Here is a 14885-nt window from a genome sequence, read left to right as displayed (position 1 = left end):
ACCACACTCTCTCTCCATGAGCTGGCACACCAGAGAATGCCACAGCCAGAGAGACCTACCATAAGGGCTCTTCTGCTGTTGGAAGAGGGATTTGGGAAGGCCAGGTGCTTGGAGACAGAACAATAAGTCAAAGCCCTCTTTCTCCTAGTTGCTAAACCCTGTGGAAACCCACAGGCAAGGACATGCTGTCCCCTACCTGGAACGTAGATGTACAGGGTTTTCCTGTCCGCTGGCTCTGGAGCCTGCTCAGGGCTGTAGGTGCACGTGTACTCCCCAGTGTGATGGCCTGTCACGTTCCTGAGGGTGAGATTGCTGACGAAGACACCGTCCCTGTGCTCCAGCGAGGCAGCAAGGGGCTGCCCCTCACGTTCCCAGACCAGCTCTCTGTCCCCGTAGCACAGGAGGGAGAAGCTGCTGTGGAGGCTGAGGACAAGCTCAGTGTCTCTGGGTTCGATGTGCAGCTTGCTGTCCCCAAATGTTACCTGCAGCATACCTGAGAGAGGAGTGACATGAGACCAGATTGGATTCCTCCAAAATTCACAGAGAAGCACACTGGAGCACCACCTCATGGCAGTGTGTTTGCTTTGTAGTGTTAGTCCTTACACTGAAAAATAACTTTACACTGAAAAAAACCTGGAATTGCCTTCCCTAGTGTAATCACCACTGACAAACCCACACTCTCCTCAGAAATGTCCTGCCAGCCCACACCTTGGTGGGTCAACCTTCATTCCCTGTACCTCCTGCAACCCTCACTGGAGAGCAAATCAGACATCACAGGATTTAGCAGTGTTCAATGCAGCCCATGATGTCTGTGGCAATATTAGGTGGAGAACCCTCAGGGAGGACAGGAGGCAATTCCCTGCTCTTCTGGCTGCCTGTCCACACGGACAGTGTCACACAGGACACAGACTAGGCTGAAACAATGTCAGTTTACAAGAAAGTGACAAAGGAATGGAAGCAAAACCTTGCAGGAAATCCTTTGGAAGCAATAGAGCAGGCAAGGTCTTCCTGAATGGCTCCCCGTGCCTCTCCCAGCTTCCTTGCTCCACCATTTGTCCAGATGTCCCAGTGGGGCTGTGACATGTGCTCCTCCCTGGTGTCCCCACAGGTGGGCAGGACAGCTGGGGACAGCAGCAATGCTGTGAACAGCCCAGGTGCAGCCAGGAGCTCTACTGCCTTGCTGTGGGGAGTTGTTGGATATATGGGATCTGACCAAATCCTTTCTGCTGTGGGGTGTCCTGCTAATGTGGGTTCTTGGGTGTCTGCTAAGGAAGGTCTGAGCACACCTGGCAGTGCTGCCTATGGAAAGGTCTCGTTCTCCCACTGTGCTGTGCATCGCCATGAAGCAGGTGGGGACTTTACACCCACCCTGCCACAGGATTGAATCATCCCCTGGATGTGAGGCATTAGGAGGGATAGATGTGCCTGGAGCATGCTGTGCACCCCAGTGCTTCCCCATGGCACTGTCCCTTTCCTCCCCTTCACCCTGAGGTGAGCCCCCCAGGGCAGCATCCCAGTGCAGGGATCACACACCCCTGCCCAGCCACAGCACTCACCGGTGAGGATGAGGAGCCCGAGACACGTCTTGAGAGTGGGGCACAGCATGGTGGGCTCTAGGCTTGGTGTCTGAATCCTGTCAAGAGCAAAGTGATATGAGCACGGCACTCAGCAGAGGAGGGATCCCTCGGCTGTCCTGGGCAGGGGTCCCTGAGCCCCCACCCAAGTCCTGGCCTCACTTCTCCACCTCAGAAACCTTCCATCTCTCCCCAGTTCTCAGCCTTTCCCTCCTGGCGGGGGGTGGTGGCTCCCCCTCACGCTGGATCTGCACAAGGAGCAGTTTCTAAGGCATCTCCCACTGGTGAACAGGGATTTTGCTGGAGGCTCCAGCAGTTGTGTCAACTTTTGCTCATCTCTGCTGGAAACGCCTCTCCCTGCTCTGCACAGCCCTACCTTCCTCCCTCCCTCTGCTTTACCAGTTGCCTTTTTTCCTTAGATTTTCTTCCCTCAGTCACAGTGAGATAAAACTTGCTAGAAAACAGATCCCACTCCAACCCTCCCACATTGTTTGCTCCTTCCAATGAAATAAAAGCAGCCTTGTCATGGCACTTGGTTGCTGCCTGGGGTTAAACCACAACAAGCCTGAAGAAACTCCACCAAAAATCAGTTTCTTGTATTTAACTTTTAAATACATAAATTTAAGAGAACATCTAAGATTTTTTTTGCTGTTGTTTAAAATCCTTCTAATCAACATTTCTCAAGAAATCTTTTCCACAGAGCTTTTTCAGCCTTCCCTGGTGCAACCAAGAGCCAAAAGAGATGAGGCCAGAGATCCCTAGGAGCAGGGGTCTGACTCCTGTGTATTGGGGTGACAGGTACCCCTCCCCATGGCGCCTGCAGGGATGGGAATGAGTATTTCTGAAAAGCAAAATGAACAGACTGACAAGGGAAAGAGAAAGGGGAAAGGCTTTCTCTGTGCCTGGGCAAAGCCTGGGGGAAATGAATTCACTGGGGAATTTGGGGATGCTCCTGCATGGAGCTGAACCTCACGGCTCAGCCACGCTGCAACCCAGGGCTGAGCTCCTGCCCTGCCGCTGGGCCACCTCCCAGGGCAGACCCCGAGGAGAAGCCACCCGTGATGCCAGCGGTGCTCTGGGGAGCTCTTGCCAGGCTCAAGGAGGGCTAGTGGAAATCTGGAATTGCTGACCCGGCCCCAGGCACCGTCTCTTACTGAGCTGTCGGCTGCCTCTCGGCCCTGGAGCGGCCTCCCGGTCTGCTTGATGTTAAGGAGGAAATGGTTTTTAAATGACGTGCGCTTGTCAGATGTTTTTATTATTCTCTTGCTTTGGCTCAACAAAAATTTGATCTACCACAAATCCTTCCAGGTCTCCAACTTATTCAGCAGCGTCCCTCTCCCTCCTCCTGAAAAAACTCTACGACTCTTTCTCTCTCTGCGTTCGCCAGAGGGGATAAGAGCACTTAGGGCAAGAGCTGGGGGTGGGTAGGATGAAAGGACCGAGGTGAAATTCAGCCTGTAAATGAATGTGACCTCCCTGCACCCACCCTCAGAGAGCACCGAGCTGCAGAAGAGAGGAGGATGGACAATCTAATCTCTGCCCCCCGAGGCAGTGCCATGAGAACAATTACTTTCGTTTCCCCGTTCTCCTTTACAGAGGTGTGTGATTCATCCATTATTCAATGTTCAAAGTTGTAAGGACAACTGGGATCCTCTCCTTTCACCCCTCCCTGCCTGCATGCCCAAGCCAGGTTGTATTCACCACCCCAACCCCCCAGATACCTGCCTGTAAGCAGCTAAGATCCTCCCGAGCTCATGCCCAGCTTTTATCTGCCTGTCCAGCTCCATGGCTGCCACTGCCAGTCCTGCTGCAGGCGAGATCTTGGCTTCCTGTCCCCACACAGACAGGAGTGATCACTCCAGCAGCGATCTCTGCAGGATCACTGATGGGCAAACCCCTGCCCTGCCGGATCAGGGAGCCGGGCACGGGTGTGTGCTGGTGCTGGGCGAGCAGGGGTGCTGCTCCAGCGAGCAGCAAGAGCCCCACAGCCTCCGCCTGCTGCCTCTGGCCGCCTCCGCTGTGTTCCTAGCTGGTTTTAATAAAGCTGCTGGTTTTGCAGAAAGGCATTTCTCTTGGAGATGCTTCCCAAGCAGAGTGGGAGGGTGGCAACGTCTCGCAAAGAGTGGTGACCTCTCCCTTGTTTTTCTGCTCCGGCCGGAGCAAGAGGCATGCTCAGAGACGCCGGGTGAGCTCTGCCCGTCCTGCGGGAGGCAGAGGGACGAGCCTTTCTCTCGCTGTCACGGGGACGCGTGTGCTTGCACATGTGGGTGCACACAGGCGTTTCACAAGGGATGCAAATGCACCCAGCTCGCTGCCAGCCTTGAGAGCACTCGTTTCTCTCCTCAATCCCAGCTTTTGTTCTTAGCAGGAACTGTAAGTGCCATTAAGAGTGCCAGACAAGGAGGAGCAACCCCACTCAGTGATCCAAAAGCAGGCACACAGATGTTATCCCAACCAGGGACCCAAACACAAGCACCTACACGATGCTCAGCTGCCTTGGGTGGTCTCTTCCCACCCCTATGGGTTAGCAGGGTGCCACAGACCCCTCAGACTCCTACATCCTTCCCAGAGGCCAGGACCTGAGTATTTTCAAGCCATGAGACCCTTCGCCTTCACCCATCTGGGCACAGTCATGGAGGCTGGGGAGCTCCTGCAGCAATGCCACGTCCAGCACCCTTCACTCAGCCCTGCAGCTCCATGGCAGCCTCCCACCTCACAGCCACCAAGGTGCTGTCCCAGCTCTCCATCCCCATGTTATACCCCTCACCATCCTTCCCTCCCCTCCAGCACTGGTACAGACCTTCTCTCTGCCCCTCTCCAGCTCTGCAATGTGAAGGCAAACCAGTCCTGGCCAGGCAGAGCTTTTCTCTTGAGCCGCACTGTTTATTATTCTAAAGGAGGAATTTGGCTGGGAGAGGAGACAGGAGGTCGGCTGGCTCTCAGGGCAGCCGCGCTGGCTGGGTGACACAGCCCCACAGCACATTCAGCCCCACATGCCTGTGGGGTGGCTGTGCTCCCCAGGGGCTCGGGTCCTGGGGGGGCTCAGGTCCCGGGGGTCACGCTGGGGCTTGGCCAAGAGCCGTGGGGGAGGCTGGTCCCCGACAGTCAGCACGTCCCTGCTCGCCCCCGCACTACGCCCAGCGAGGCCGGAGCCGGGCACTGCTGGACTGAGAGGTCTGGGAGGGTTTGGAGTCCAAACAAGACACAGATACAGGCAACTGTCCCTGACTGGTGACACAGACACTGCCTGTCCTTATCTCCCCTCTGTAATCACACCAGCCTGGCCGAGCAGAGAGCGGAGTTTGCAGCAGAGATGAGGAGAGCTGAGCCAACCCTGGGGCTGCTGGCTTTCCCAGCTGGCAAGGGAAAGCGTCCCATGGCTGGCTGAGGTCAGGCACCGCTGGAATGCTGTTTGAGCATCTCTAGCCTTGTGCTCTTGCAGGGGGTTTCTGGGGGATGGAATAAAAGGGGTCACCCCACCATGCCAGAGCAGCCGCAGCAGTGAGCACAGGGCTCTGACGGCCTGTGATCCCACAGACAGGACACAGGCGAGAGGGCCAGAGCAGAGGTCAAACAGCACGGCCAGGGCCACAGCTGCACCAGGACCAGGATTCAAGTCTCATGATTCCCCATCTCATGACTACACAGTTTTTCCAGAGCAGCCCACTCCCACTTCTCCTGCATCCCAAATCTGATGACAGCTGAGCTTTCTCCTCCACCTCCTCTCCCACTCCCTCGTTCGAGCAGCCGGGGACTGATGCCTCTGTGGCTGATGAACTTGGACAGGAGTTTCTGCAGCAGGAGCAGGGCAACGCCCAGGGTTTTGGATACGAGGAAAAGCTGTATCCAGCCTCTACTGGGGATGGTACCACCTTAATTTAGGGAGCCACCTCTACCACTCCTTGCACCTCAGAATGCCTTGCTAAGCAGCTCCAGCATCACCAAACCCTACTGATTCATTAACATTCCCCCACTCCAGACCTCCCTCTTCTTTAAGAATGCTAGTAAGCCTAAGATGCCTTTGCTAATACCCAAAATATGCTGTGTGGGTTCAGTCTTCACTATTTTTGGGTAACAAGGCAAGAATTTCCTCTGACTTTGCTCTGTGTGCCCTGCCACACCTCTGAGCCCCCTTCCCTCTGCGCTTGCTCCCTGAGTGTCTCCCAGCATCCTGACAGAACACACATGGCAGCCACTGCTGGCACGGACACTGCATGGCACTGCCTGTCCCCAAGCACGCATCATGTGGGACAGGGCCATTTCCAGCCCTGTAAATGTTGTAAACCATGGGAGAGGATGGGTTAGGAACTCCAAGGATGTCCTTCCAGTCCACTGCCCTCCTCCCCAGCATGCCTAGACCATGTTTCTTGCCTCTCCACAACCAGTGCCCTGTGCAGAACCAGTGTGTGGGGGGGGTCCCACAAGCACCCCCAGAGCTGTGGGAGCTGAGAACCAGCCTGCAGAGTTGGTGCACAGGGAAGGGGATGGCTCAGCATGCTGGGGAGGGGGAGAACAGCCACAGCTGCCCGGGCAGCTGCCTTGGCAGGAGCTCTGGTCCCTACAGACCATTAGTCACCAGTAAGAGGATGTGCTGTTTGCTGGAAATCAGGGTGAACAGCCCCCTCTCAGCAAATTCTCTTTGTATTTCCAGGGGCAATTCCTGCATCCATTGCCCCACATTGCTCTTCTCTCTGGCCATGCTCTCCTTGCCCTCATGGCTGCTCCTGTGCTGTTGGGCAGAGGTGCTGGATGCTGGCCCTGCCTGCGAGGGCACCTCGCCTGATCGGGAAGGAGCTCTCACACAGCCGCCAATCCTTTCCCTTCCTCTGGATTTCTATTTCTAGCCCCTTTTCTAGCAGGGCTGTGCTTCCAGGCACTCCCACAATGCTCAATGGCCCTGCTGCCCTGCCAAGCAGGCAAGGGACATCTGGTGCAAATTAGTGGGAAGTCAAATATACTTTATTTCTTCTTTGTCTAAGCGCATCTGAGTCATTAAGTGAGATCATGGGTGCCCATATACAATAAAAATTTCCCCGTATGGATCCCATGATCAATACTGCTCGCAGCCAGGGAGCAAAGGCTTTCCTGGCAGGGGGAGGGGGACACCACCCCCCGCTGTTGAAGGGAAAAGGCTCCCTGAGCAAAGGCTGGTGACCCCTGAAACCCAAACCTTGCTTGTCCGGCAGTGAAACTTCTTGGCTTGTCCTGTTTTCCTCTGCCACCCTCCCTCTGGCCTCTGCAACTGCTTCTTTCCCACCCTTTAATCTAAATAAAACTGAGTGGCTGTTTTTTTTTTTTTTTCCCTTGGCTAGAATTGTCCGGAGTTACAACATCTCTCCTCTGGGGTCCCTCAGCTCCCATGACACCGTGTTTACTCACAGGCCAGATTATCATCACAGAGCCCTTCTTCTTTTTCCCAGCAAAAGGCTAGAATTGGGCAGGGCACACACATGGGGAGCCTGTCATCCCAAAGCCCATAAACGGCTGCTGATAAAACACAGAGGTAGGAAATCCGAAACCAGACTGAGGAGCAGCAGGGCTGGGGAGTCCCTGTGCCCCACAGACCATCCCTGCCCCGGGATGAACACCTGGGGGCAAAACCCTCCTCACCTGGTCTAAGGGGGCCCTGAGGCTTTACCCAGACACTGTGAGACCGGGGAATGCTGAGAGCCCTGGGTACCTGTTGGCAATGTGCTGGATCTGGGGGTGTTTCAGTCTGGGAGAGGTGAAGTTTTGCAAGCACAGGCAGTGTCACTTATGCCAGAACCCTCTGAGTGGTTTTGTGAGAGCTCCTTGGCTGTGAAGATGTGACTAAAGCCACAGCCTTGGTATGGACTGAGCTCTCTAGGAGATGGGAAAAGCATGGGCAGATGCCACCTCTGGGGATGAGCTGAGGGATGAGCCCAGGGACACTGTGCCCACAGGAGGGGATGGTTCTCCTACTGACCTCTGGGGCAGGGAGCAGATCTGACACTACCAAAGCCCCTGCCCAGGACCCCAGATTCTGGTCCCCAGCCTCAGAGGCACCTGGAGAAGGTGGTTGTGTGGTCATGAGGGTCCTGCAGTAGATGTCAGCACATGAGGTGGCACACCCAGCCTCCTCCTGGCCAGCCTGCCACAGGCTTTGACAGCACCTGACAGAAAGCTGAAAATGAGGACTGTGACCCTGAAGCAGGGGAGGGAGACTGCCAAGGAGGATGACAAGTCCACACTGAGCCCCAGCAGTGTGATTCAGCTGCCCGGGAGTCAGCCATGTGAGGAATGGGGTGGGCAGGTGAGCCCCACGCAGCCCTGTCTGACCACAGCCATCCTCCCTCTCTGAGTGAGGGGGGACCACAACGTCCCCACACAGAATCCAGCAAATCTCCAGCCCTGGGCTCTCCACAACACGTCCCTGCGAGGAGCCAGCACAGAGGGACGTGGGACCAGGGCGAGCCCTGCACTCTCACCCATATCCCCTCCTCTTTCCCCCTCTGTTTTAAGCCCATGGGAGACGGAGGAAATGAGTGACCCATTTAGTGCAAGTTCAGAATAAAAAGAAACATCTGTTTGGAGAGGTGCCAGTGTTATAAATAATTCCCCAGCCCCGAGTGATGGTATCCATGGCCCTTTCAGCTGCGCATGCTCCCCGGCTTCCGCTTTCGGAGGAAAGGCCAGACCCTGGGGGCTGCTCCCCGGAGCCTGCAAGCTTGGCCCAGACTGTGGGAAAACCCTGGGCGAGGACCAGGGTTCACCTGGGCCTGGGGAAGGAGGGAGGGGGTGTCGGGAGGGATGGCTGCCACGTGCTGGGCAATGCCCAGCTGTCCCTTGCTGCATCCCCGGCTTCTCGCCCTGGTCAAATCCTGCCCACCTTGGTCTCCCTAGGGCAGAAAGTGTGTGCCAGGGCCATGGTGGTACTGGGACTGGTCTGGGGTGGTGCTGGAGGCTGGCCAGCATTTTGGAGCACAGCCCTAAGTCTGGCATTGTGCACGTCTGGGGATGCTCACGCCGGGTGTGGGGAGCAGCCCTGTGCAGACTCAGGACTCACCCCTTGTAGTGCAGTGACCCCCCTAGGGAGGTACAAATGTGCCCCTTGGGAGCATTTCAGCCCTTCCCAGTGCTCTCTTCCAACAGGATGCTCTAAATGATCGAACACAGCCCAGCCAGGGCTGTCCATGACTGTCCCCTAACTTCTCCATTACCCCTGACAGCAAAGACATTTCTGGGAGAATACACCACACTGTTTCACAAGCATGTGAGCAATGTCAATTATGAACATGGCTGCAGGGCACCCAAACTACAGTGCAGGACCCACGCAGCTCTCTGTGCATCCCACTGGCCCCTCCAACCGGGTAGCAAAGCCTTGGGGCTGGCTGAGTGACTCAGGGTTCTCCTATCCCTCCACCCCAAACTGGCGTATTTGGGGATCCCAGCTCTTGGGCATGTCAGACTGGATGGGGGTTGCCTGCCTTGAGCAGAGTCCATCTGCTTACCTGCTCCTTCTCCCCACCAGAGCAGAGAGTGAGGGAAGCAGGGGATATGGAACCAAGATCAGGCACCATCTTGGCTTCTTATCTATTGTCCTGGCATTCCCAGGGCTTTCCTCACTCTTGTTCCATGGCTGCCAGAAAGCCATGTCTGCCTTCCCATGGTGATTCCAGGGAAGCACTCTGCTGATGTCTGCAGAGGGAGGAGAACAATCCACAGCACGTCAGCACCTCCATCACCTGCTCACCGCCACTGATCCAGGGTGGCTGCTCTGGTGGGGCCAGGGCTGGAGCCAAAGGTCCCAGCTGGCTCTAATTAACCACTAATAAGCTGTGAGGGGAGGACGAGGGAGGCAGGATGAGAAAAAGAACCATCCTAAGTCCCAGTAGGATGTCGGGGTTTTGCAAAGCCTCAGGAGCTGGCAGAGTGTTGTGGTCTTACCAGTCCCACATCCCAGCAAAGGCTGAGCAACCTGATCCTCTTGTGAGCATTTCCCTGAGATCTGCGGAGGAGGAGATAATCTCTGTGGATGCATCAGCTCCTCTCAGCTGCCTCTGAGGGATCCGAGCTTAATTGCTTTGTTCTGGGGTTTTAGGCTCTCGTGGCTGGGATTAGGCACTCACCATCCCTGTGGTCAGGGCACCTCTTGCCTATCTGCAGGCACTGTGGCCAGGGTGGGAAAGGATGGGGCCAGCCAGTGCTGGGTGCAAAGGGCAGATGCTGCTTTCAGAGGGGGGCTATTTGTTTGGCCCTGTTGCTTCTGGATTTCTGAGAGGGAGCAGAATGCAACTTCTGGTGCAGCTCTTGGTGCCGTGGGCTGACTCTGCCCCCTCCTGCATAGGCTCATGTGTGGGGCAGGAAGACCAGGATGGTGGCACTCAGCACCAGGACTGCAGAGATGGATAACCTCCTCCTGCATGCTCTGGCCAGGCAGCATAAGCCATGCTTGCTAACCTGCATGCAGGGTCCTTTACAACTTCTCTCAGTCACAAAGCAGAAATCAGCTCCCCTCTGCACCCATGCTCTGCAAACAGCCCCTAACCCCAAAACCTGACAGAACCTCCAGAGGGGAAGCTGAAGCAGGACTTGGTAGCAACAGCTGCCAGCACCCCCTGCCCTCCCCCTGAGTGCTGCTTTAAAATGGGCACTGAGTCCTGCTCCTGAATCAGACCATATTCTCCCAAACAGCTCCCAGGCTGGAGAAGGAAACTTGGCAGCTGCCTGTGGGGAGAGAGGAGGGGACCCCTCTTGTGGTCCCTGCAGTGCTCGGCCCCGAGGAAAGCAGTGTTTCTGTTCTGCCACCATTTCTTGGCAAAGGCTGAAACCAAGGTGACTTCCAGCTTGGGAGAGGAGAATGAACTTGCAGAGTGCAGGGCTTGAAATGGTGTATTTTCTGCTGGCACCGGTTCAGACAAACCCACAAGCAAACATATTTTTTTGTATAAATAAGACAGTGTGTCTCGCCAGTTAAAGCAATTCAAACATGAATGTAGCAATTTAATTGGTGCCAATTGCTGGGTCTTGGTAGCATTAAGATTTCAGTCACAGACTCTTTTGCATGGTAGTTGGGCCGGAAGAGGGAAGGCAGAGGGCCTGGCAGGATGGGGCTGAGGAGCAGGATTGCCCATCTCCTGGTACTTCAGGAGCAGCACCCCTGTGCTGCCCATGGGCACCTGCCAACCAGTTCCCTTCCACAGCAGAGAGAAGGTGCTCCATCTGTTTCCTGGTGAATTTCCAGGGTTTAACAATCAGTGCAGTGCCCTGATATGTCCCTGCATTCTCTAACCCTTCCCTGCTCCAGCTCCTGCACTCCACAGCTTCCTGCCAGCTCCATCACACCCTGGCTCTTACTGAGCCCAAGGAAGATGGGTGTTAGTGAATTGCTGGATGGATGAGCAGGTGCCCCTGCAGACGTGGCCTGCAGAGGATGAGTCCATCCACGGGTGCAGAACAAACACCACACACTGCACCACCCTGGCTGTCCTGGCACCAGCCTTTCTGTGGGAGCTTTGTGAGCTCCCTGCTCCCTGCACAGGCTCTGCACACCAGGGTCCTCTGGTTCTGCAGGCTGGTGGTTGCAAGGGAAGGTTACACACACAGACCAGGGCATGGTAGAGCCTGGCGTGCACCCAGGGATGCTGGAAAGGCAGGGTATGAGGGGCAGTACATCACTGTAGAGCTCCTGCTATCAGGCTGGGGGAAAATGGACCCATGGGACCCCCTTGCTCAGCACATGACCCATCCCAGCACCCCCTCATCTGCATCATGTGTCCCTGTCACAACTGGGTCTGCTCCGTGTTCCCCATGGTGCTGGGAACATGCTGCCCTTCCAGGAGGAGGCATCTCGGTGGCAGCAGAACAGGACAGAGGTGCGCTTAGCTTGGGAACCCTAATTAGGCAATGGGGGAGAGGAGGAGGGGAAACAACCACCCCTAAAACAAGCCTCGTTATGTCCAATTTGCCTGGTGGAGCGGAAGGAGCCTCCTGGAGCTGCTCCAGCCCCTCAGGAAACAATACCCAGTCTATACCCTCCCCCTGCAGCTCCTCTCCAGGGGATTTCTTTCCCTTGGTTAAAGTACAAACAAACAAACTCCACGAAGTGTTCAGCTCCAATCCTCCCTTGCAGGGATAGGATACATCCAGCCAACCCCGAGCCCACATGGTCCCCAGCTCCTTCCAGCTCTGGGTCAAAGGCAGCCCCAGTTGCCAGCGCTGGCAGCCGTGCTCCCACGGGATTGAGCCACCACACGGCTCCTCTGCTCCCTGCCCTTTGCCACTCCATCCCAGGAAGATGCTTTGCTGCAGCCTGACACTATGGACAGCATTGCAATCCCATCCCACTTCCCATCAGACACCAAGGCCAAAGGAACCTTAGGCACCAGGCAGAGAAGTCCCTGCCTGGAGCCTCTGACAGCAGCTGGTCCTTTGGCCAAAGCCACATCCAGCCAACACGGTCTCTTCTTGCATCGCATCACTCCCACAGCTAGGGAGCATTTCTTAGTCTCAGCTTTCCTCTGGTGTTCACTGAGACAATCCTGTCTTGCCCCAGTCCTGGAGATGGTCTCAGTGCTCTCCTCTCCCTGACTGTTGCTCTGAATGCCTTGGAAATCCTGTCACAGACCCGTCAAAAATGAGGCTGAAAGTGACCATGGTGTCATTGTCCTGTTGCTGCACCCATGTCTTCCCAGCCAGAGCTTTGCCTGACATGTCCTTTGAAACTTGTGAGGCTGAAGGAACTCAGCCACCTGTCTTTAAGCCTGCAGATATTTTCCTAAAAGCTCTTTTCTCTCTGCGATGACCTATGCATGAAGACTGTGTCAGCTTCCCACAACACCCAGTGACCAACGGGCCCCATCAACCCCTCTCCCAGTCCTTTGCAGCTTCTTCTGGACTTCTCACCATTCTCACTGCTGTCCCTGAGCCCCTCTACTCCATGTCCATCCCTGCTGAAGTACTCAGTGTCACTTGCTGGGGAGGACCCGCTCCCTTCACCCTGCCTCTCTGAGCTGCCTCCAGCCATGCACCTTTCAGCACATCCCTCAGGAAGAGCTTGGGTTTCCTGGAACCATGCTGCAATCTGGTGTGTGTCCACTACAGCCACTCTGGCTGGTTCTGGACTCTGCTGGAGCTCTTGGGATCCTCCCACACTCCCATGCACACCAGCTGCCCACCCAGCTTGGTGCCATCCCAGGGTGTAGGATGTACTTATCCACCTCCCACGTGGTTAAGGTAGGGATTGCAGAGGGCCAAGGCCAGGCCAGAGCCCTGCAGGAGCCCACAAGAAACGCCCAGGACTGTGGACAATAAGCCACGGCTAACTTCTCCCTGACTGCAGTACTGCAGCTGGCCATGCTTGTGTTCACACTGTGCTTTCCATTCAGACCACAGGCACCCCACACTCCCAGTCCTGTGCAGGGATGCAGGAGGTGATCCAGGGGCAGGGAATTGAGTGGCTGTTTTCCCCTCGCATGCTCCTTCCATGAGGACCCTCCATGCTCCTGAGCTGGAGGAAGGGACAGCTGGCTTTAGGCAGAGAGAAAAGCCCTTTGCATGCTGCAATTGGGTTGCTGTGACTTGGTGCTTGTCCAAAACACTGATCCCTCCTGATGCACCGACTGATTTAGGGATACTTCCTGGGCTCAGGGACATTGCCCAGGGTTGGTGGCTGCCACAACCAGAGCACACTCAAGCTTGGGTGACATCCCTTCAAGGAGTGACTCCAAGCCTCATGTCAGACCCTGGCAAGGGCTGCCAACCCGGGCAGCTGCCTTGCAGCTCCCCCTCCAAGCCAGCCTGGCCTGTGTCCTCTGCCAGGCAGAGCCATGTCCTTGACACTGGCTCATGGTGACCACATGAAACTCACTCTTTTCCGGAGAGCATGGGAGGCACAGGCACCTTGTCCTGCAGGGTGCTGAGTGGGAAATGACCCTCCCACCCATCCCTCAATGGCCCCTGGGAAGCATTGGGTCTCAACGTTGCTAGTCCTTGTCATCAGTGGGAGACCCTCTGAAAAGATTTGGGAATGCCAAGCCTCTGCCAACACAGGCTTTGCACACCAGACCAACTACTTTAAGCTGTTTACCCAAGGCTTTATCATAAACCCCACTTGCTCTGGGACCAGGATGGAGGAGCACAACATCCCTTTCCACCACAAATCCTTCTTTGAATGACTCCCAACTGGCAGGTGAGTGCAGGAGCTGGATACTCTGAGCCCACAGTGGCACCACAGTGAGCACAGTTAGCCCCACAGGTCATGCTAACCCCTGTCCCTGGGCTGTCAGAGCTTCACTCCAGGCCAGCTCTGTCCTGTTCAAGGCCCTCAGCTCCTGTGCTTTTGGGATAGCAGAGTAGTTGCCCCCATCCACGCCTAGTAGGGTTTTACCAAGCTCTGCCCTTTCCAATACCCAGCACACCCAGGCACAGACCCTGGGCAGGGCTTGCAGACGTCCCTCTCCATGGTGCACAGGCACAGGAGCCCCACCGCAGCCACAGACTGAGGTCCAAGGACATGGTCCTGGAGCAATCTGCTTTTAGGGATGGCCATGGACATGTTTGGACAGGCTGACCCTGGGGCGACACTGCTCTGCCATGGGGGACACTCACGCCTCGGAAGGATGACAGGACATCTCGCTGTCAGGGGTGGTGGGCAGCCTCTCCCCCATGCACACTCCAGCCCTCCCACCCACCAGCCTGGAGAGCCAGGGCAAGCCCCTGATCCAGGGAGAAGCAGAGATCACCTGGGCCCTACTCCCACTGCAGTGGGGACCCCCCTTCCTTCCCTACAACCGCAGCATCCCGTTGGCTTCTCTCAGCTACCTGGGTCCAGGACCTGGTGAGAGCTGGTGGAACGATTTTTCCCATGGGATGCCACAGAATTCAGCTGCTTTCCACCAAACACCGTCTCCCCAGAGCTCGGGGGAGCGTTTTGGGCTGCCAACCTCTTGGAGGGGGGCAAAGCCAGCTCCAGAGCAACCGGGCTGGCTCAGGGACAGGGTCCCTTGGGACTGTAGCAGCTCCAATACGATGTTTGCCATGCGGACAGCCAGAGCTGAGCAGGAGGGCGAGTCAGCCCCCGGGTGGGCGACACGAGAGCTTACCTTGGGCAGGGTCCCACCGGCCGAGTGCCTGCGCCGCACGTCCCACCGGCGAAGGCCGCCCCGAAATTCCTTCCTCTCTTCCTCCTCCGCACTCTCTATCTGCTGCCTGCTGAGGCTCTCCCTGCCCTCCCAGCCTTCCCCAGCTGGCAAGGCTTTTCCACTTAAAGGCGAAAGAGGGAGAGAAAGAAATGAAGTGGAGGGGAGGAGGGGAAAAAAAAATAAAATAAAATCAAAAGGAGAGGCAAGG

At 56.2% G+C, this 14885-nt stretch overlaps 1 protein-coding gene across 2 annotated transcripts in view; it reads right to left on the bottom strand.

The window, feature by feature from the left end:
- PDGFRB (platelet derived growth factor receptor beta) overlaps positions 1-14885 on the bottom strand; it is a 31858-nt gene extending 16973 nt beyond the window's left edge. Inside the window, exons 1-3 of one of the 2 annotated variants that reach the window (XM_032124800.1) lie at positions 14639-14885; positions 1557-1633; positions 197-493 (exon numbers count right to left, since the gene is read on the bottom strand). In XM_032124800.1, coding sequence (XP_031980691.1) covers positions 197-493; positions 1557-1605 — 346 coding nt within the window. In that variant the 5' untranslated portion in view covers positions 1606-1633; positions 14639-14885. Of the gene's footprint in view, positions 1-196; positions 494-1556; positions 1634-9046; positions 9205-14638 lie in introns of those variants that run through there. The other variant, XM_032124799.1, reaches the window with a different exon arrangement.

Source organism: Corvus moneduloides, chromosome 15 (assembly GCF_009650955.1).
Source record: "Corvus moneduloides isolate bCorMon1 chromosome 15, bCorMon1.pri, whole genome shotgun sequence".
Classification (NCBI taxonomy): Eukaryota; Metazoa; Chordata; class Aves; order Passeriformes; family Corvidae; genus Corvus; species Corvus moneduloides.
This window is presented reverse-complemented; position numbering and strand designations above follow the sequence as displayed.